Source organism: Clarias gariepinus, chromosome 9, assembly GCF_024256425.1.
Source record: "Clarias gariepinus isolate MV-2021 ecotype Netherlands chromosome 9, CGAR_prim_01v2, whole genome shotgun sequence".
Lineage (NCBI taxonomy): Eukaryota > Metazoa > Chordata > Actinopteri > Siluriformes > Clariidae > Clarias > Clarias gariepinus.
The window spans coordinates 24,249,110-24,270,357 of NC_071108.1; the positions used below are offsets into that span (position 1 = coordinate 24,249,110).

Sequence of the window (21,248 nt, forward strand, 5' to 3'; positions counted from 1 at the left end):
CAAACTCCATATACACAAACTTGAGGCAGGACTCAAACTTCTGACCCTCAAGGCCACAAAGCTAACCACTGCAAAACCATGCTGCCCTGGTGCACATTTATTTTAAGGAAATATACATAAATTCAAATAAGGATTATATACTGTAAATGGCAATATGTTCAGTAATGTGCATCATGCTACAACCCCAGTTACAAAACAGTTGGAACAGTATAGAAAAGGGCAATAAAAACAAGAAGGTAATCTGTAATGCCTTTTCACCTTATACTATATTGAAAACTCTACAACAGCTCATTATTTAATAATTTACTGTAAAACTTTAACAAACCACTGTTTGTTAAAAATATGCATGCATTTCGAATCTGTTGGCTGCATTATACTCCAAAAAAGTTGGCACAGTTGACTGTTTACCAATGTGTAACAACGTAATTTCTGTTACAGGAATAACAGAAAATACCAGTTGGTCAAGTTTAGCTAGCAGGAGTTTCCCTCATTCTTCCATTACGCAGGTCTTCAGCTGGACACGTGTAAGCGGTCACTGCCATCTTTTGCACTTCATAATGTCCCACACCTTCTCAATTGGAGTAAACAGGCCTGCCTAGCAGCATACTCTGTGTTTAGGAGCCACGCATGTGCAATTCAAGCAAAATGTGGTTTGGCTTTATCCTGCTGGAAAATACAGGGATGTCTTTGAAAAAGATGGTGGATGGCAGCATATTTTGGTCCAAAAAAACCCCATATTTTTCTAGATTAATGGTGCTCTCACAGATACAAAATTTACTCATGTCACGGGCACTGGTGCACCTTTATACTCTATACTCTTACTTTAGAACAGGTATGCGCACACACACAAACTAATATACTACAGACAACTTTGAAATACCAGGTAGCCTAATCTGCATGTATTTGGACTGTGAAAGGAAACCGGATTCCACTCAGAAAACCTACCAAAGCACAGGAAGAATATGCATTAGAGATGCTGTTTGGCATACCTTGGTTGTAACAAGATGCTATCTAAGCTTTGGAAATACTCAGACGAGTTCATCTGGCACAAACGACTATGCCATGTTTAAAGTCACTTAAATCACCTTTCTTCCTTTTTATGATGCTCAGTTTAACCTTTTGCAGATGGTCATGTGATTGGCGGATTAGAACCAGTACGTATTTGTGTCAACGAGCAGTAAAACAGGTATACAGTACCTAATGAAGTGGCTTGTACTTGCATACATACTTACAGAGATAAAGTTCTTCAAGCAAATCACCAAACAGGTGTAGGCAATAAGGCAGTCCCACAGTCTGAGTACATAATGTACAGGCTGCAGCAGCACTGTGTCTCCAAAAAGCATGAAATAGAAACAGGCCACCAAATAGCCGAGGCAGAAGATGTTAATCCGTGTGGTGCCGGTGATGAACACTAGGCATAAAACCAACCAAAAGAAATAACTGAACACAAAAACCTTTGCCATGTCCAGATATGACCTGAAAACATACACATAAATATAGAAATAAGTTAATATAATACTCTACACATTTATTGACCACCTTGCTTACAGTATATGACCACCATTAGTGACAAAATCTCTTCAACAAACATAGTGAAAGCTTATTGCCTACTTTCTAACTCTGTATAATAACTTTAGTGCTTAAACCAATAACATCAATACTCTATACCTAATGAAGCTACAACACATACTGTGAAATGGGTGTCAAGTATTCCCTGTTGACTTAACAAATACAGGTTTAGTTTAATTTAGATTTAATTTGTGTTTTTTAAAATTGGTATTTAATTAGTTGAAGTGAAATTTATTGTAAAACCCCTTTAGAGCTCATTGGAGATATCATTATTAGTAGATCATAGATCAGTATCAGTTATTGATCTCAGGAGCAGGTACTTTGCAAGCTAGGTATGTCAATCGAATCTAGTTCACTGATCTTACAAATAATAATAATTATAATAATAATTATATATATAAAATTATTATTGATTATTTGTATTATTTGATTATTTGTATTACATTTGGATGTTAATATTAAATGTAAGATTTAAGTAGGAGGAAAAAACTTCAAAGAAAAATGAATGAAAAATAGATGACAATGTGTTTTTAATTAAAACTTGTGTTTTAATTTACTATCATTTTCCTTGATACAAAATTAATTTCTCGAATTTATCTGAAAAGCTGTGCTTGATTCCACCTAGCCAGATAGGTAGACAGGTCACGTCTGCATGGGGATGTGGCAATAACTCCAAGCAAGTTCCTGTAATGTGCAAGAGGTACTTGTGAATGATTGTGTGTACAGTTCCCACAGACAGTTATCTGTCAATTTTCAAGGTTTAGGTGCTCTAATCACTGAACGTCTGCAGTGAGCTCTGAGCCACCAAGGCCAGGATCATTATTCATGGACGTACGGGCTTCTTTAAAATGTTTGCACCATTCAAATGTTTTACTGCAGGCAAGAATCTCATCACTGTACTGTGCTTAAAGTCTTCCGTAAATGTCCATTGGGTTTAATGCCTTTATTCTCAAGAAAATAAGTCCCGGTTTGACTTGAAGACCCCTTGTGTGTGTGAGTATTAGGACTGTCAATATTAACACATTAACACGTGATTAATCTAGAAATTTTTTTAAACAAAAACTTAAGAAATGACCAAATTTGAGCCAATGGATTCCCATAATCGCCGCACAGTTACCCTTCGGAATGAGATAGCGGAGCGTTTAAAAGAGATAAAAAGATGACTGAGGAAAGATCACAAAGTGTGCTAAATGGCAAATTTCATTATAAAAAGCTTTACCTTTTGCCACAGAAATAAACATTGGATGAAAAATTGTGTACTCGAGCTACCTTCCAGGGGTATACATACAGTATACACTAAACATAACATGTGGGAGTGGTGGCTCAGGTGGCTAAGGATCTACAGTAGACAATTGAATTTTGGGTCTGAGTATTCAGGTTTGAGCCCCACCATCAGGGGGTTGCCGCCCCCCATCCTACCCAGCCACTGAGTGAAGTGCCGGTACCATTTGAGAGATTTGAATTTAACATTTATTAAAGATATTATAAAACTGCATAATTTGCTTTCTCTAACCCGTTTGTCATGCATCTAACATTGCACTTCTATAATACAAGTAAATCTAAGTGTTTTTTTTAATATTTTTAATCAAGATTAATCACAGACTGATCATCATGATTGTGATTAACTAGATAAAAAATTTTAATAGATTGACAGGACTAATATACAGTATATGTTATACTGTATACCCACCGGCAGTGCAGGAAATTGCCAACTCTTGTATACTGGTTAAGAGAGCGAGAGTCTAGGTTTCTACTGATCTCCACATTTTCCCCTGCCACAAGTCTCACAGAGGCCTTATTTTCATCTTCAAACACCTGCCACTGGAGAGATGCTACCATCAACAACAAGAAGTCATCTATAAAGAGAATGGAATAATAATTTTGTTAAGAAAAATAGCAAAATATAAAGACTTACAAAATATGAAGATGGGGTTAGGCTGCATAGCAAAATCTGGCAAATACAACCACTTTATCTGATTGGAGCTGAGAGCCCTAGAGCCTGTTCTCCAAGGATAATCTGTAGCACAATGTACAAATGATTGCCACTATATTGTAGACAGCCAAGAATCATTACTGCAAATTATTTTCTATTGATTGCACAAAATAATATTTATTGTATCTTTCTTTATTGTTTATTTTTTGAGTAATATACACATAATGCCTCTTTAAGGATGATACTGTACAGTATGTTGTGGCAGGGTTTGAGTACTTTCTCCAAAAGCTTAATGACTTTACAAATAAATAATACATTTTCCCAACACAAATAATATTATTAAATAAAAATGATGTATTCAGTGCTATTTCAAACCCCTAAAATTAACATTGTGGACGTTGGTTAGCAATTGTTCTATTCTGTGCATTAAAAATATGGTTTCTTAATAAATATTGTTTGACATACCAGCACAGAGTGCAGGAGGCACCCCGATACAGAGCAGATACTGAAACACCATAAGGGTAGCAGTAAAGCAGCAGTACTTGGGCCAAATTTCCCCAATAGCCTTCCTGCGACGACGTCCCAAAACTGTGATCAATGCAAATGAGTGCAGAAGGGCAAAGAAATCCATCCGCTGGCCAATCACATTCACTGCCACTACAAATGAAATCTTTCACAAAAGCATGTGTGTAAGATTAAAATAATCCCCTTTGCATTGATAATTATAAAAGTATGCTGACTAGGCCAAAAAAAGAAGTCAAAATTTTGTGTAGAAAACAACTAAGATGATTGCTGAAATTAGAAAAAGACCATCCAAGGCTTTATTACATTACATTGGAAAAATTTCAGGAATCATTTTCAAACATAAATTAGCCACCAAATTGCACACTAGAATCAAAGTATTAGAGTGTGGAACATTTTCTTTGGCCAGGCAGTATATTTAGATTTACCATAAGGTTATATAAAATTTGTTGTACCTCAAGGCCAAACTTGTAGAAGAAATAATTGCAGAAGTATTTAAGGCAGGGCAGGATGCCATGATCAAGGTGCTGCCATGTTACACTGCTGAAAATGGTGCCTTTGGGAGGAGGTTTTAAGTTTAAATGAAGAGAATTGTAGAGCTGGTGCCGATGGACAGTCACGTCAAACACAAGTAGTCCCAGAATTAATAAATGATTCTGCAGACATATTGACAAAGTATAAGAAGGCCATTAAATAAAGTCATTCATGTTGTAAGATGTTGTTTTGAATAAGTTGTAAAAGCTAGTACATGCAGTAATGAATCAACATATCAGGGGTATTGAAGAACAAAAATGAGTCCAGTTAAATAAATTCCACCAATTATAAATAATCTGATGTGGCAACAACATTAACAAATATGACAACTGTTTCCTTTTGATGTTTAATCATTCATGGTTTGTTCATGGATATCAAAATGTGGTTGTGTGTTGCTTCAAAAGTATGCCTTATATTTAAATATTTGACTATCACCATGGACTTTAAACTAGAGTTGCAATGATTTGATAGTTTTATTCCTAATGTACTACCCATTTAAGAAGTATTCTGTTGCTTTAAAATATGTAAAACCTGAGCAGCACACCTGTAGACAAGGCAGAATGGCATCTCCACATTTTTTCAGGCTGCCAACCCACAGAGATGGATCCACTGGTTCAATATACAAAACAGACTTCTGCAAAAGCTGTGCTACATTCTCCCTGTGCCAACTCTGATTAGACATCAGGAAAACCTTAAATGAAACAGACAGTGTGCAAAATTGAAACAAAATCAATGCAAGTAAAATATACAGGCTTAAAAGGTACTGTTCTTTCTTTTGCAGTATCATTATTTGCTATACTCTAGTACTAGTATGCCCAGGAGCTTGCCAGATTAATGAGAAAGCAAAAATAATAAAGAAACTCACAGTGGTGCAGTTGACAGAAAATTCTGTCGGTTTGATGAATTTTAACTGATACATCATTTTACATACAACCATCACACAGGCCCAGACAGAGGACACTGTGGATGCCATTTGCCGCAGTCTTACATAAGGCACAGCAAATGTCCACGAAGCCAGGAACACAAAATTCATCAAAGACACCTGCATAAAAAAAAAGAGAAACATGCTTATTGCTTGAGATTTTTGGCAATGCTGTAAAATACACAGTTCAATATGTAACAATGAAATATATTAAACACAGGATCCAGAGCTTATTAGAGGTAATTCTAAGAAGGAGATGGGGAAAAAAGGACAACAAAATTAAACAGAACCAAACATGGTTAATACCAATAAAGGGTAGTGAATAAATAAACCAAAATAAAAGAAGAGATGAAAGACAAAAACTAATTTGAAAAAAAAAAAAAAATGACTAGAAATGCCATCACCAGAGATGCAGACTTTACAGTTAGATTAGATTAGGTGAAGCAAATGGATTTATTTATATATATATCCGAAAAGGACTAATAAATGTAAGACTTAGTTATATTATATATAATAATAATGTATTATTTAAAAATTAAATATTAATTCCGGGGCCATATATCATAAATATGTGATGTATTTACTATGAAGTTATACTGAGCTCCTTCCAGACAGGGCCATCCCTCTTTGAAGGCTTTCCAAGTAAGCTTCCTTTTATGAGCATCAAATTGTATGCATATGTAAGATTGAAATAAAAATAGCATCAAAAACTTAGGATGCATTCATAAATTATATCCCTTTATGTTAAAGACAAAAAAAGGTTTTAAGTAGGCCATAAATCAGAAATCTTTAACTCCAGGAGGCACAGTGTCCAACTGGACAGTTTGTAATTCACTAACAATCACTAAATAAATGATAAATCTATGGGCTTTGGGCCACTTTGGACCAATTAAGCATTGTTTAAATGCCACAGCCTACCTGAATATTGTTACTGACCATGTCTAGCCCTTTATCAAGCAGGATAAAATGACATATAACAAAGCTAATATTAAATTAAACTGATTTCTTGTACACAACAATGAGGTCACTGTACTCAAATGGCCTCCACAGTCACCAAATTTTAATACCTAATAAAGTGCCTTGGGATATGGTTGAATGGAAGATCTGCATCATGGATGTGCAGCCAAAAAATGTGCACCAACCGCATGATGCTATCTTGTATATACTGTATGTTTTAAAATCTCTAAGGAATTAAGATTTACAGCATTTGGCAGACGCTCTTATCCAGAGCGACTTACATTTTTATCTCATTACACCTCTGAGCAGTTGAGGGTTAAGGGCCTAGCTCAAGGGCCCAACAGTGGCAACTTGGTGGTTGTGGAGATTGAACCTAGGACCTTTCAAACCATAGTCCAATGCGTTAACCATTGTCTGGCAGAATAGTATTCCAGCATCTTGTTGAATCTATCTTTTTTCTTCTTTTTTAATTTTTTATGTTACACATCTCCTATTAAAATATGGTTCCTTAAGTAATTTGTAAAAACTCAATATTCTTATTTAACATAGTGTGTGTGTGTGTGTGTGTGTGTGTGTGTGTGCGTGTGTGCGATTGCGATTGCGCAAGTATACCTTACCTCTTTTAGGCTAACCCAGATGATGCCTGCAGCAACAAATTTAAGGCTATGGAGCTCTAGAAATCTCCAACAAAATTCTTGACCCTTAGACAACCACAGCAGAGCATGTAGCATGAACCAGCTTATCTGATCCACAACTAAAAACCATTTGTTCACTGTTGATTCTAAAATACAAAGACAGGGTAAAGTTCAATCATCATCTCACTGCTTTCAATGAGTGCTTGTCCATTGATCTTTTACTTTTAAACCAAATTCCATTAAGACGAATTTATGTGGAAGAGGAAACACATGAGATCTGGTACTAACAGTTCATCTAAATTCTTACCTTTTTGTTCTGTCTCTTCTTCTTCCTCCTTTACTGATAAGGAATTCAGTTCTAAGCTGCCCAACAGATCATCACCTTCTGCATCCATCTGCTCCTTTGCCAGCCTATCACAGATATTATATTATATTATATTATATTATATTATATTATATTATATTATGATTTATGTTAATATTTATGTTAATATTTATGTTAATATTCATTTTAAATTGTAAAAACAAATATTTACCGGTTTTGAATTTTTTCAATGTTTTCCTTCACCCTGAAATGAATATAGATTTTCATTTTCATTACAAATGCAATAATTCTATAGAAATAAGAATAGGATGGTATGACATGCATTATAGAAAAATGCAAGAAGTAAATAAACACTCATATTTTTATGATAAAACATATGCGCCAAAATGTGTTGCCATCATTACTGTACAGTTTGACAGCCAAATCTTACTAATTTTGATAAATTATTTTTCACAGGCACAAAGATTGTCCATAACAAAGCATTCAATTTGAAACCAGCTACATGTGCTTATTTTAGACCTTTAAACTTTTATGTTTTAGAAATAGACACCTTACTTAGCAAATCTCAATGTGTCCTGAAAAACAATTGTATTTCTTCTGTATTCCTTTATTGCTGGGCAAAAACCACAAGTGCCATAATTAAACTAAGTGCATTCAATGGATTTTTGGAGAAATTTAAAGCCAACAAAACACATGATTACACTCCACTACTGCAATTGCACTTACTCTAGAAACTACTTTTTGATCTATATTCTTATCTTAGGGCACAACAGAAGCTTATGATGCAGGATAAGGTGCTGTCAATGTTCTTCTCATGATCTCATTAGTTAAAAAATATTTAGTGTGTAAAGTCTCAGTTTAGTCAATTTCCTTGTTCCAATAGTTTCCATAGATACTGTACAGATAGGTCTTATATACATCAATCAGCCATAATATCAAAATTGAAGCCAGCTGAATTGAACACTAATTTACAGTATAAAGGTGACAAGACCATGGACATCCAAGGCTCATCACTGACTGTGGGGACCAAAGGCCAGCCCAGCTGGTCCGATCCCACAGAAAAGCTAATGCATCAAACATTGCAACAAAAAAAGTCAATGCTAGTCATGATACAATGGCAGCAAAACATCTCGTACACCACAGCCAAGGGTTTTGACCAGACTCCCCAGGTCTTATTCCACAACCCACAGCATGCAGAGGGGCCATGCAGAGCCATGCTCTGTGGGGCCAGAGCCACTCCACTGGCACAAGAGAAAACCAAAACCTAGGTGAAATGTTTATTACAAAAAATAGTAAGCTAATCTAGTTGCAATGAAACTATTAGGCCAAAATCTTCCAGTGTCTATGAGTTAATTTTCCATGTGCACCTGACTTAATGCACCTGACACTAATGTAAGTGTTTAATTAGGAATTGACAGGAAAAAGATAGAACATTCCATTTGTGTTTTCATATTTAATTGCATATAACTTATTTTTATATTTTATTAAGACTATGGTAACAATAATGACCAAACTGTAATTGAACATAAAATCTCTCCAGAACAAATCTAAAGATCAATTTCAGCCTGTAGATTAGAATGAAAACTGTACATTAAACATATAATTACAAGCAAACAGAAGGCATGGTTTGTGGACTTACATGTCTGATATTGAGCTTAATGTCTCTCTCAATTCTTCTTCCCTGGATTGAAATATGTAGAAAATCCAAAGATGATTAGTGTCTACATCGCTGGTGATGCTTGATGATATAAAAATAGACTTATACTAATATAAACTCCATAATACACACATATTGGATTACACTTCTACTTCTATCAAAGCAGATCAGACCCTAGATCTTTGAGAGAGGAAGAGAAGTATTTAACTCACTTAGATGTGCCATCACACACAGGTACATTCTGTAGGTCAGTAAGAGTGAGAAATTCGCAGTTAAAGTAGTGCAGTTGTAGAATGCATGCCAGTAGGAAGGCAGCAGGAAGTAAAATCTGTGCAAATAACTCTACAGTGTCAAATTGTTCCAGGCCGAGATCACGCAGTCTGAAACAAACAAATAACATGAGTACATGTTTTTTTTTCAAATGTGAAATGCATTAAAAGCATATACCTTTCACGGACCTATATTCTAATCACATTTTATACATTCCACATCCGTTTTTGTGCAAACAGAAATGTTTAGTCCACATTACATGGTTAACAGAGTTTGCCACACTTACCCTTCTTCTGACATGCCTATGATTTGACGGAACAGGCCTGAAACAGTCTTAAACTGGTACATGTAAATCAGAATCAAAACCATCATGGAATAACCAACCACCACAGCCCAGAAGTACTTCAGGACATTCCGCCACACATCATACTGGACCTAAATAAGAGAGAATAACATTACAGTATACTGCTGGGTCTGTTACTGTGTAAAGACATGTGCTTTCATAGGAAAATAGTTATTTAAGTAATGCTGAGACGCTGATCATCCCACAGTTTATTATATTCCTAAAGCAGCACATCCTGAATTTTTGTGCCTCTTAATGCAACATTTATTTATTAAAGAATGCCAAGTCATATTTTTTCAGCCATTATCATTACTTTAATGTGGCGTATTATCATATGCAAGCTTCTTCCTGTTATCACTTGTGTTATAGCACCTATGAACAGCAGTTCTCTCACTTTTTCTTAAAGTTAAGACATAGAAAGGCAAAATGCAGCTTGCTAGCAGGGCACACCAATATGCTATCTCTAAATTGATCCAGGCATAAGGTCCCTAACAGGTGAATGTTTGCAGCTGGAAATGTGATTGGAAAAAAAAATACCTGGTAGAGAACCACACAGAAGAGGAACAAACAGATGTAAAGGATTTTGTAGACAACCACTTTCCCAGAGAAACTGATGACAAAAAACATAGAGCAGCAGCAGACAATCCAGTACTTCACCAGCAGGCCTTTAAGAAAAGCTCCCATTCTATTCACCATGCTAGATGATTCAGTTTTATCAGCTATGCCTGGACACAAATACAAACATATATCTGTTTCGGAAGAATAGTACCTGGTTTGTGCAAAATAATAACTTTTAACAGGAAATGTCCACACTTATCACATTTATTCCATGTTCTGCATCATTATTCAACAGCTGCAAAATAAAGACGCTCCATTTCAAGTAGCATAGTAAATGCTAAACATTAAGTTGTAACAGATGTTACTGTTTATTATTATATACCCTGGTTTTATTAATTCTTATAATAAAAAAAAAAATCCTTACTTGTACTTTTGACATCATGAAGGCTTTCTTCTTTTGACTGTTGAGCTTCCTGTTTCTCAATTAACTGTTGTCGTAGCAACATCCAGAAACTAAATGTATAAATCATCTTCAAAGAGATTAAAGAAATTAATGTTATTGAGATTAAAATCTAAAGCATATGAACATTATTTTTTTCTTACTTGTTCATTTTCCCAGTCTATATATATACAAAACACATTGTAATTCTGTCACACTACAGTTCTGTCCTCTCATTCATTTTGCATTTCATCAGCTTGCATCTAAAGGACTGCGACCCACAAGGCGTGGCATAACTAGTCCTCTTCTCTTGAACTGGACCTGGGTCACACTCTCAGACTGGGTGACATGGTCCTCATCAGAGTGTGTATGCCGAGATCTTACCTGTCTACTGTAGATACACTAGGACTTGTTTTAAATGGACAAAATGTTGCATATGTTAAATCACTATTTACATGTAATTACAAATACAATTCTATTAGTATAATGATACAGGAAAAAAAAAATAATACTGTTGTAAGTTCTACTTAATAACGTTTTCCTTCAAGATATATTTCACAGCATAAGACTATGTGCCATGTATGTGAATTTGTGCAAATGTGACTTTAAATGTAGTTTTTAATAAGGTAATTCCATTTACTGTAAATGTTTAAATGAATGCATTTTTAAATATAATCATTGACTTCCTTTTATTTTTTGTCATGCATGCCGCTCTGGTGATCAGGCTCTAATTTACCTTTGCTCCCAGGTGAAGACAGGGTGTGTGATAAGTGTAGAGATCAAAATCAACCAGAACAGCCTTGGGGAGAGCAGGGAAAAGCTCACGATGGTGAAGACGGAAAGCACTAATAAAGCCAGCCACCAACAGCAGCGTACAATAAACAGCGAGAAATGGAGCGCTAATCATGGTATACTCCCGTCGGCGCCTTGACATCCAGATTATACAAGACCACACCAACAAGGCAAATGTAAGCCAGGAATTGTAAGTGATGCTCCATACCTGTTTGGACACACACATGTACATAAACACATTCATGATTTACTATGGCATATATTTTTTTTTAGGTGACCACACAACATGGTTACAGTTAGGCAATATCACACAAGATGTAGTGCTGTTGTACTGAATATTAGCACAGCTCTCATGCAGTTGTTGACACAATGGTGCAGTTCACAGATATCACGGATATCACAACGTATACAAATATTTAAAAATAAGTGCCACTGGATTAATTAAAGGACAGGACAGTATGACTGTGTATAGCCTAAAGTTGTAAGCAAATCCTTTAGGTAATGGAATGACATAACATGAGTAAAAGTTTTACTTTATCTACCCGTTCCTCTTTTTGTTAATTTGGAATCAAAAATAACATTTCTGCCTTTCAGGTTGTAAAATTGTATTAAGTTTTATGGCACGTAGATGCATTTTATTGGTGATCAGCATATACAAGAAACATAAGTAAGACGATATTGGAATTTTGAAAAGTTGTTTAAATCTGGCAGAAATTTTTTTCTTTGTTTTAGCTTACACAAAAATGTATGTACTAAGAAGAGTAGGCAGGGCCAGCCCCAAGTCTGTTGCCCCCACCCCACACACACAACATTTAAATGTACATAACTAAGTGTAAATAAAACTATAAATCATTTCCCTAAACTATGTAAAATTACCTTCCAAGCAAAGTGGTGTGGGGTGTAGTGGTGCAAATAGATTTTTATAAACATAACATTTTATTAAGAGAAATTAAATATTAATGCACTAATTAATGGCTACCAAGGACAGTATCAATTTTCTGTGTTAAAATGATTTTAAAAAATGATTACTAGATCACTGGCAAACAGAGTTAAATAATCGAAATGCTACTGAAATTTAGGTAATTATAATCCTTGTGTGGTTTAGGATTGAGCCATATCTGCACTATCAGTGTATTTCTACAGACCTTGTGCTGAGTTGCGTTTCTGATCACCAAAATCATATGTCACAGAGAAGCTATTACAAATTAAGCAAAAAAGGCTGAACAACACACAAAAAAAAAAAAAAATAATAAAAATTTAGCCAAATTGTTTATCTGAACAAAAAAAAATCACTTAAAAAATCTATCATTAAGCATGATTCAGAGCAAAGGGAATCGTTTACATACTGCCCATTGAACCAGTACACATGCCATCGCCAATATACAAGATCTGCACAGGTGATAAATAAAGTTAGATTTCTTGGGAGTTGAAAGTGTTAATGAGTCAAATAAATAAACTGTTTTAAATCCAGTGCAGCAATACTGTTCAAAAAGTAGAGCAAAAAATAAATAAATAAATAATAATAATAATTAAAAAATATATTCAAGACAAAATAAACATAAAAGCAAAATGAAATTTTTTTGTTATTTATTAGGGCATAATTTTCTTTAAAAAAGTTCTGCCAAAAAAGTCTGCTTTACAAGCACACATGCAAAAGCACATACTTTATACACATAAAAGGAATGTTACCATCATAATGATAAGAGCAATAACATAGCTCTGTCTCATAATGGACCGACCAAGCAGAGTGAAGGTGTTCATTTTAGGGGAAGACAAGAGCTCTTCAGTTAGAACTTCCGTTTGTCCTTCTTCATTATTGCTGCTCTCTTCTTGTTCATCTGCAACCTCTGAGAAATGCACGGATGTAAAGTTTGTGATTTCAATTATTATATTTAATAAATATAATGTTTTATTGGAGATTTGATGTTTGGTAATTATACCATAAGAGCAATCATGTTGAATGTACATTGGAAGGGAAAGACACTGTAGATAGTCAGCATCTGCTGACAGCAGTGGGTCCAACCCAGACGGATTATTATTCTGCCAGCTGTTGTTGAGCATCATAATATGCTGATAGAATAAACAACAAGAATAACTGTTAGATTATTAGTGCTGAAAAAACTCCCAAATGTTTTAAAATTTACTATATTTCTAACCCTACATAATAAAATAAAGAGTATAAGATGTCTAGATGAAGCAGTGAGCTGTAACAAAGATGAAATTATTATGGTGTTAAATATAATATATAGTTAGAAATATAGAGTTTCAGGTTCAATCCAAGTAATTAAAAAATAGTGCATTTACTTTTTAAAAAACACAACGTTTATTTGTTTGTTTGTTTTTAAAGTCCCTCCAGTTTGATTCAAATGTAATTGGACCACTGATGAATAAACAGTTTGATAGCCAGCCCTAGCTCTTAGTTACTTCATAACAAATGAAGCGAAAAAAAAAAAGTCTGATGTTGATTCCATGTGCTGAATTTGCAATTGGTAGCTGTTCATAAGAACTTTGAATTTGCAAGTCTGTGTTAACAGAAAAGCAATGCATTATTATTATTATACTTTACTTGTTTAGATATGTGTGTGTGTGTGCGTGTGTGTTACGTTACCTCTGTCATTCGGTAGTCACCATCAGATATTTTTGAGAGACTAGGCAGAATGTTTGATTCTTTTAAAGGACTTTCAATCTCTCCTTCAACTTCCTAAACGAAATTGCTATAATTATTTATTTATTTTCCATAAACACTCAAAACATAAGTATGCATTTCAGTGTCAAAAAAAGAAACTCTATGAAAAAATGGAATTGACTTATAATTGCCCTTCACCGGTGGCCAATGTGCTCCAGTTTTTTCTCGCTTTTTCTCAGCAAAAAACATTTATGTTGCATCATGGTTGAAGAGACTACTTCATTGTTGCATTAAACAGATTTAAGGATAGATTTTGATGCCAGAATATTCAACCTTGCATAGCACACTTCACATGTATAAATTTTAATAAATCTGCAAAAATGTCAACAATTCTGTGTTTTTCTGTCAATATGGGATGCAATATAACAAAAAATGAAAAAAAGGGGTCTGAATGCTTTCCGTACTCACTGTATATACACTCAAACACTTGGGGCAAAAACGTATTTAGTCAGCCACCAATTGTGCAAGTTCTCCAACTTAAAAGATGAGAGAGGCCTGTAATTTTCATCATAGGTATACCTCAACTATGAGAGACAAAATAAGAAAAAAAATTCAGAAAATCACATTGTAGGATTTTTAATGAATTAATTGGTAAATTCCTCGGTAATATAAGTATTTGGTCACCTACAAACAAGCAAGATTTCTGGCTCTCACAGACCTGTAACTTCTTCTTTAAGAGGCTCCTTTGTCCTACACTAGTTACCTGTATTAATGGCATCTGTTATCAGTATAAAAGACACGTGTCCACAACCTCAAAAAGTCACACTCCACTCTGGCTCCAATAAGACAAAAGAGCTGTCAAAGGACACCAGAAACAAAATTGTAGACCTGCACCAGTTTGGAAAGACTGAATCTGCAATAGGTGAGCAGCTAGATGTGAAGAAATCAACTTTGGGAGCAATTATTATAAAATGGAAGACATACAAGACCAATGATAATCTCCCTCGATCTGGGGCTCCATGCAAGAGCTCACCCAGTGGGGTCAAAATGATCACAAGAACTGTGAGCAAAAATCCCAGAACCACACGGGGGGACATAGTAAATGACCTGCAGAGAGCTGGAACCAAAGTAACAAAGGCTACCATCAGTAACCCACTGCGCTGCTAGGGACTCAAATCCTGCAGTGCCAGACGTGTCCCCCTGCTTAAGCCAGAACGTGTTCAGGCCCGTCTGAAGTTTGCTAGAGAGTATTCGAATGATCCAGAGGAGGACTGGGAGAATGTCATATGGCCAGATGAAACCAACATAGAACTTTTTGGTAAAAACCCAACTTGTTGTGTTTGGAGGAGAAAGAATGCTGAGTTTCATCCAAAGAACACCATACCTACTGTGAAGCATGGGGGTGGAAACATCATGCTTTGAGGCTGTTTTTCTGCAAAGGGACCAGGACGACGAATGGGGACATGTATCGTGAGATTCTGAGTAAAAACCTCCTTTCATCAGCAAGGGCATTTAAGATGAAACGTGGCTGGGTCTTTCAGCATGACAATGATCCCAAACACACGCCCGGGCAACGAAGAAGTGGCCTTGTAAGAAGCATTTCAAGGTCCTGCATGGCCCAACCAGTCTCCAGATCTCAACCCCATAGAAAATCTTTGGAGGGAGTTGAAAGTCCGTGTTGCCCAGCAACAGCCCCAAAACATCACTGCTCTAGAGTGATCTGCATGGAGGAATGGGCCAAAATACCAGCAACAGTGTGTGAAAACCTTGTGAAGACTTTACAGTACAGAAAATGTTTGACCTCTGTCAAGTATTGAGATGAAATTTTGTTTTTGACCAAATATTTTTTTCCATTATACTTTGCAAATAAATTCTTTAAAAATCCACAATGTGATGTTCTGGATTTTTTTTTTCTTATTTTGTCTCTCATAGTTGAGTTAAACCTATGATCACAGGCCTCTCTCATCTTTTGAAGTGGGAGAACTTGCACAATTGGTGGCTTACTAAATACTTACTAAATATATATATATGGTATATTGGGTACATCACTTTCCCATGAGAAAAGGGTCAAAAGGCCAAACAATGCATCAGATCAGCATCTGCATCAGATGAACTTATGATGATCTTGTGGTCAGTGTTCAATACAATTGATTGAATATGTCCATCTATAACGAAGTGATGTTTAAATCACTATGCCCTGCACTGGAAATACATTTGCAGCTATCCATCAAATATAATTTCTGTTAAATTGCCTCCTGCTGTTTTTTTCCTTTCTTTTTTTTCTTTTTAAACCCATACCTCTGTAGCTGAGAGAGCCCATTTTTGTAGAAGAGCCACCAGTGTGTAGTAGAGTACTAGCAGTAGCAGAGGGTTTATTATCATAGGCCAGCTCATATCAGGATGCAGGCCCAGACTATATGGCTTTGATGAGTTTGTGTGGATGAATGCAGTCATGCCAAAAAGCCTAAGAAACAAAGATAGGAAGAAGGAAGAAATAAAAGATTCTTACATTAACTAAAGAAAAATTCAATTAAACTTCATACTACTGATGCTACAGTACCTGGGATAAACGTCCTCAGGGGATATAAGTTCCTGAAACAGAGGTAACTGATAGAGGTAGAGGACCAGGATGTGTCCACCACTAAATATGGTCATCATTATACACAATGTGCTAAAATGGAGCAAACCAATAGAGTAGTCCAGGATCCAACACCACACAAGACACAGGAAGACCCCAAAATATAATGCTGATGTCAGAGACGGTAGGGCTATACCTTTAAAATAAATGAAACAATGAACCAGAATGTGTAAACAGACAGCAGACAGATAATGTGGCATTCACCTGCTAATTTTAATATGGAGACAGAATGTATACTCCCTAACATGTATTTAATATATGTGCATGCTAAGGATGCAACCAAAGTAGTGCTCAAATTTAAACACACACACACACACACACACACACACACACACACACATATATATATATAAACATACCACACTGTTTAACTCTGAATACAAACACCAATACAGATATAATAATTGTGTTAAACCTTGTGTTGTTTGTATGCGTTACCTGCAAGCCCCAGGAGGACAGACACTACCACTTTTCCTGCAGTGTTCATCATAGTGGAGAGCAGTAGTCTTAGACCAGTCGCAAAGACAATTAGCTTCTGTACAAACTGAGGAGGTCCTGATGGGGCTGCTTTTGTCTCCACAGAACTCTCTGTAGATGATGCTTCACTCTCCTCTTCATATTCTGATTCAGACGTTTCAGATGCTTCCTAAAGAACCAGTATAAAAGTTTTAATTTAAAAAAATCTATATATATTCATAGATGTACATAAAGCTACAGCTTTGGGATATATGGAATTGTGTAATAACAGCACAATTTGTAGATAAAAATATTGCAATTAAAGGGAATTTAGCAAAACTACTAATATTCCAAGATAGGACAATCATGTTACTAAATGCTAAATGTAAAAAGGATGGTTACACCTTTCTAATCATTGCAATCACCCCAGCAGCAATTAATATCAGGTATGCATCACTTAATGACGGTGCTAATGTAAGTTCTGTGAAACAGGACATGATTTGGATGCTGTGTGAACATCATATTATATACAGTACTTAACAAAGCTATGTGGGATACTGTACTGTTAGCACTGTGGTAAAATTAGTTTGCTGTGCAGCTTTCTGGTTCCCTTCCCAATTGATATGTCTATTATTTTCTTCTTTTCCTATTATTATTACTAGCAGAAAAATAACTTTGAAGACACACAAGTGATTCTTGTGCCTATAGGTGCGAGACGCTCATACTCTGTGTGGGACGCTGTTGCATTTCCTTTGTCGGTTCTGTCCACTACTCCTAGCATAACCTTAGGGAACCACTGACTTGGTGATATGTGGTCAATTGTTGCAGGAACGAAAGTTAAATGATGTTTACATGTATTATGATTAACTGCTGCTGCTGTCAAGTACTAAAGTAAAACTAAAACTTTACGATGACGTGAACTAAGGTTTTTGTATTGCTTATATTTTTTCCATTTTTATAATCTGCATCGAAAAATTTCCTTTATCTAATTTGCTGCCACTACTTTCTGTTTGACTCACTACAAAATGAAGATCAAAGCACTCTAAATACAGTTATTGTATTAAAATTTAGCTGACATATTATTGGAACTTACATTATTTTTCATTAATAAAAACACTGCAGGCTGGTGTATACTTTGTGACAAAACTGTAGGAGATGGAGTTATAGATTTTTTTCAAAATCACAAAACATTCACATTTACATAACAAAACTATTTTGACAATTTGTTTTTTAACACTCTTATAACAAAGAGAAAACACTTTTCTAATATTATACACTAATATTCTTTATTAGTTTGCAATACCTGCTCACTTCATTTGGGATTTTTTCTTTTTCTGGAAACTATTTTATTATTTAATTTTTTGTTCATTTTAGTCACACCATACTTGTACCTTTATCATAAAAAAGTGGTGTTGTTGATTTTTTTTGTGTTAATTTATTTTTTTAATCTAACATCATGTCTCTTACATGACTTGTTCTTGTCTCTCGCATTACTTGTTGCCACACAGTATCTATATGAAGTATTAATTGTTAATAAATCCTTGGCAGGCTATTAGTTGCTATTTACTCATCTCATCAAATCCGGGGTAGAATATGTTAATTGAAGATAATTAAAAAAACTTTTGTACTTTTTTAAGGACTTTTGTGCTATTAATTAATAGTGCAATTTTTATGTAAAATATAGTTAATTATGTACTTAAATATAATTTTATATATATTACACTTTAAAACAAACCACTTGGAAATTAGTATGCAAATGGCTTCAAACTAAATTGCTAGTATTACAAATAGCATGGAAGGAGAGCATCCTGAACTATAAAAAAAAGCACTCAGTGATGCTAGATCATTGTATCTTTCCACTCATATTGGAAATAACAAAAATAATACTAGTTTTTTATTTAATACCGTAGCAAACAAGACCACTGGAGAAATCTCTACAACAACATACAGTATATAAGGACTTCATGAACTTTTTCAATAACAAAATCATAAATATTGGGCAAAAAATTCAGGCTTTGGAATCAGACAATTTAAGTTATACAGATGACAAACTAACCACATCACATCAGAACCTATGTTCGCAAATCCTTTAAATTAGCAGTTATTAAACCTGTAATTAAGAAACCTGACCTTGACCCTTGTCAGCTGTCACAGGCCGATTTCAAACCTCCCCTTTATCTCTAAGATTATGAAAAAGATAGTAGCACAGCAACGATGTTCATATCTTCTGTACATAGAAATGGCATAAACGAACTGTATCAGGATTCAGGCCTCATCACAGCACAGAGGCAGCACTTTATAAAGTAGTAAATTACCTCCTATTGGCCTTTGATCAGGGTTGCGTCACTATACTTGTGTTTCTCAACCCTTAGTGCAGCTTTTGACACTATTGATCATACTGTAGTATTCTCCTTCACAGATTAGAAAATGTAGTAGGAATTTAGGAAACGGCCCTCTTGTGTCTCAGATCCTATTTGACTGATCGTTATCAGTTTGTAGATTTAAATGGTGACCATCCTGCTTGTTCTAAAGTTTGGTGTTCCACATGGTTCAGTTTTAGGCCCACTGCTTTTTTCTCTTTACATGCTTCCTCTGGACAACATAATTTGTAAGCTGGTATAAGTTTTTATTGATATGCTGATGACACACAGTTATACATCTCAGCAAGAACAAATAAGAAAAAACAGCTTACTAAAGTTGAGCAATGTGTGCAGGACATAAGAGGTTGGATGCTAATTAACTTCCTTCTGCTTAATCCTGATAAGACAGAAGTTTTAGTCATATGAGCTAGAAGCAAGCTTTCTGACCACTCTGTGACTTTAAATGGCAAAGTGAAGTGATTGGTCGCTTTTTATCTCAGGAAGCCCACATGTCTGTGTTTCCTTCTGGCTTTTTAGTTATGCTGTTATAGTTAGTCCTGTCGGAGTCCCTGCTTGCACTCTGCACTAAATATACATTCACATTTTACATTGTTTGACTGTGACCATACCTAACTGCCTTCTCTTCTGCTCTCTCCTTTTTTTTTCTCTTCTCCTCTTTCTCTCGCCCTCTTTCTCTTTTCCTCTACCTGTCTCTCTGTCAAGCTATACATGTCACTCCTGAGCTGCCAGTGATCCAGACCCCCTCTGCCTCTGGAGCTGTCTGACTCGTCCTGGTGTCCTGCCTCTGGTTGGAAATCTCGTTGCTTGGATGCCCCATGTGGTCTGCCTTGAATTTGTGTGGTGACTAGGGACGGTTCCACTTTTCCACAAAGACGGTTCTGTCCTCAGCTGATGCAGACAGCCGTTCTCTGAGGACTTGTGACTTCAGTCCCTAGATATTTCATGAATGGCGTTTCCTACAGTCTACCTGAGCCTCCAATAATAAACTGTCTCCATTTTAACTTAAACACATCTCCTGTTATACTGAACTTCCAGTCTCACACTGTATAAATGCAGATCAATCCTTGCTATCTGTTTCACCCAAATGAAGATGGGTTCTCTGTTGAGTCTGGTTCCTCTCAAGGTTTCTTCCCATTACCATCTCAGGAAGTTTTTTCTTGCCACTGTCGCCGTCCTCCTCGACTTGCTCATCAGGGACAATTTTATCTTTTTGATTCATACACTCATAAAATCTCATAAAAACTTAAATAATTATTTTGATTGTGTAAAGCTGCTTTGCAACAATGTGAATTGTTAAAAGCGCTATACAAATAAAAAAAAATTGAATTAAATAGTTAAATGAAAATATTCTGCTGCTTGCTCAAGCTACATTGTACAAGAAAAATGGGCTCAAGTTCAAGTTCTTTATTCCTTATAGTGCATGCTTAACTTACAGACCAATCTGCACAAACAAAACATCCTTTTAACACACTTAATACTATTTATCTTTCCCCATTTAACTACTATATACTATAATAATTTATAATCTTACTGCAGTGTATCACCTAAAAGAAGATGAATTATTTTGAGTCTGATTTCTCTTAAGGTTTTTTCCTAATGTCGTGTCAGCCCTGGTCATGATCAAATCTAGGTCAGTCATTAATAATCCTAATCACATATGTAACTCCTTAATAATGCTTTGTAACAATTTT

General features: G+C 35.4%; 1 protein-coding gene across 1 annotated transcript in view; it reads right to left on the bottom strand.

The window, feature by feature from the left end:
* si:dkey-11f4.7 (piezo-type mechanosensitive ion channel component 2) overlaps positions 1-21,248 on the bottom strand; it is a 65,824-nt gene that overhangs the window by 27,420 nt on the left and 17,156 nt on the right. The window contains 19 exon segments of the mRNA XM_053503838.1: positions 1,233-1,476; positions 3,260-3,425; positions 3,485-3,586; positions 3,968-4,172; positions 4,480-4,680; positions 5,103-5,249; positions 5,424-5,600; positions 7,055-7,218; positions 7,380-7,483; positions 9,267-9,434; positions 9,611-9,759; positions 10,205-10,392; positions 10,656-10,755; positions 11,401-11,664; positions 13,146-13,303; positions 13,397-13,526; positions 16,381-16,546; positions 16,643-16,856; positions 17,159-17,366. Of these exon segments, the coding sequence (XP_053359813.1) occupies positions 1,233-1,476; positions 3,260-3,425; positions 3,485-3,586; positions 3,968-4,172; positions 4,480-4,680; positions 5,103-5,249; positions 5,424-5,600; positions 7,055-7,218; positions 7,380-7,483; positions 9,267-9,434; positions 9,611-9,759; positions 10,205-10,392; positions 10,656-10,755; positions 11,401-11,664; positions 13,146-13,303; positions 13,397-13,526; positions 16,381-16,546; positions 16,643-16,856; positions 17,159-17,366 (3,255 nt within the window).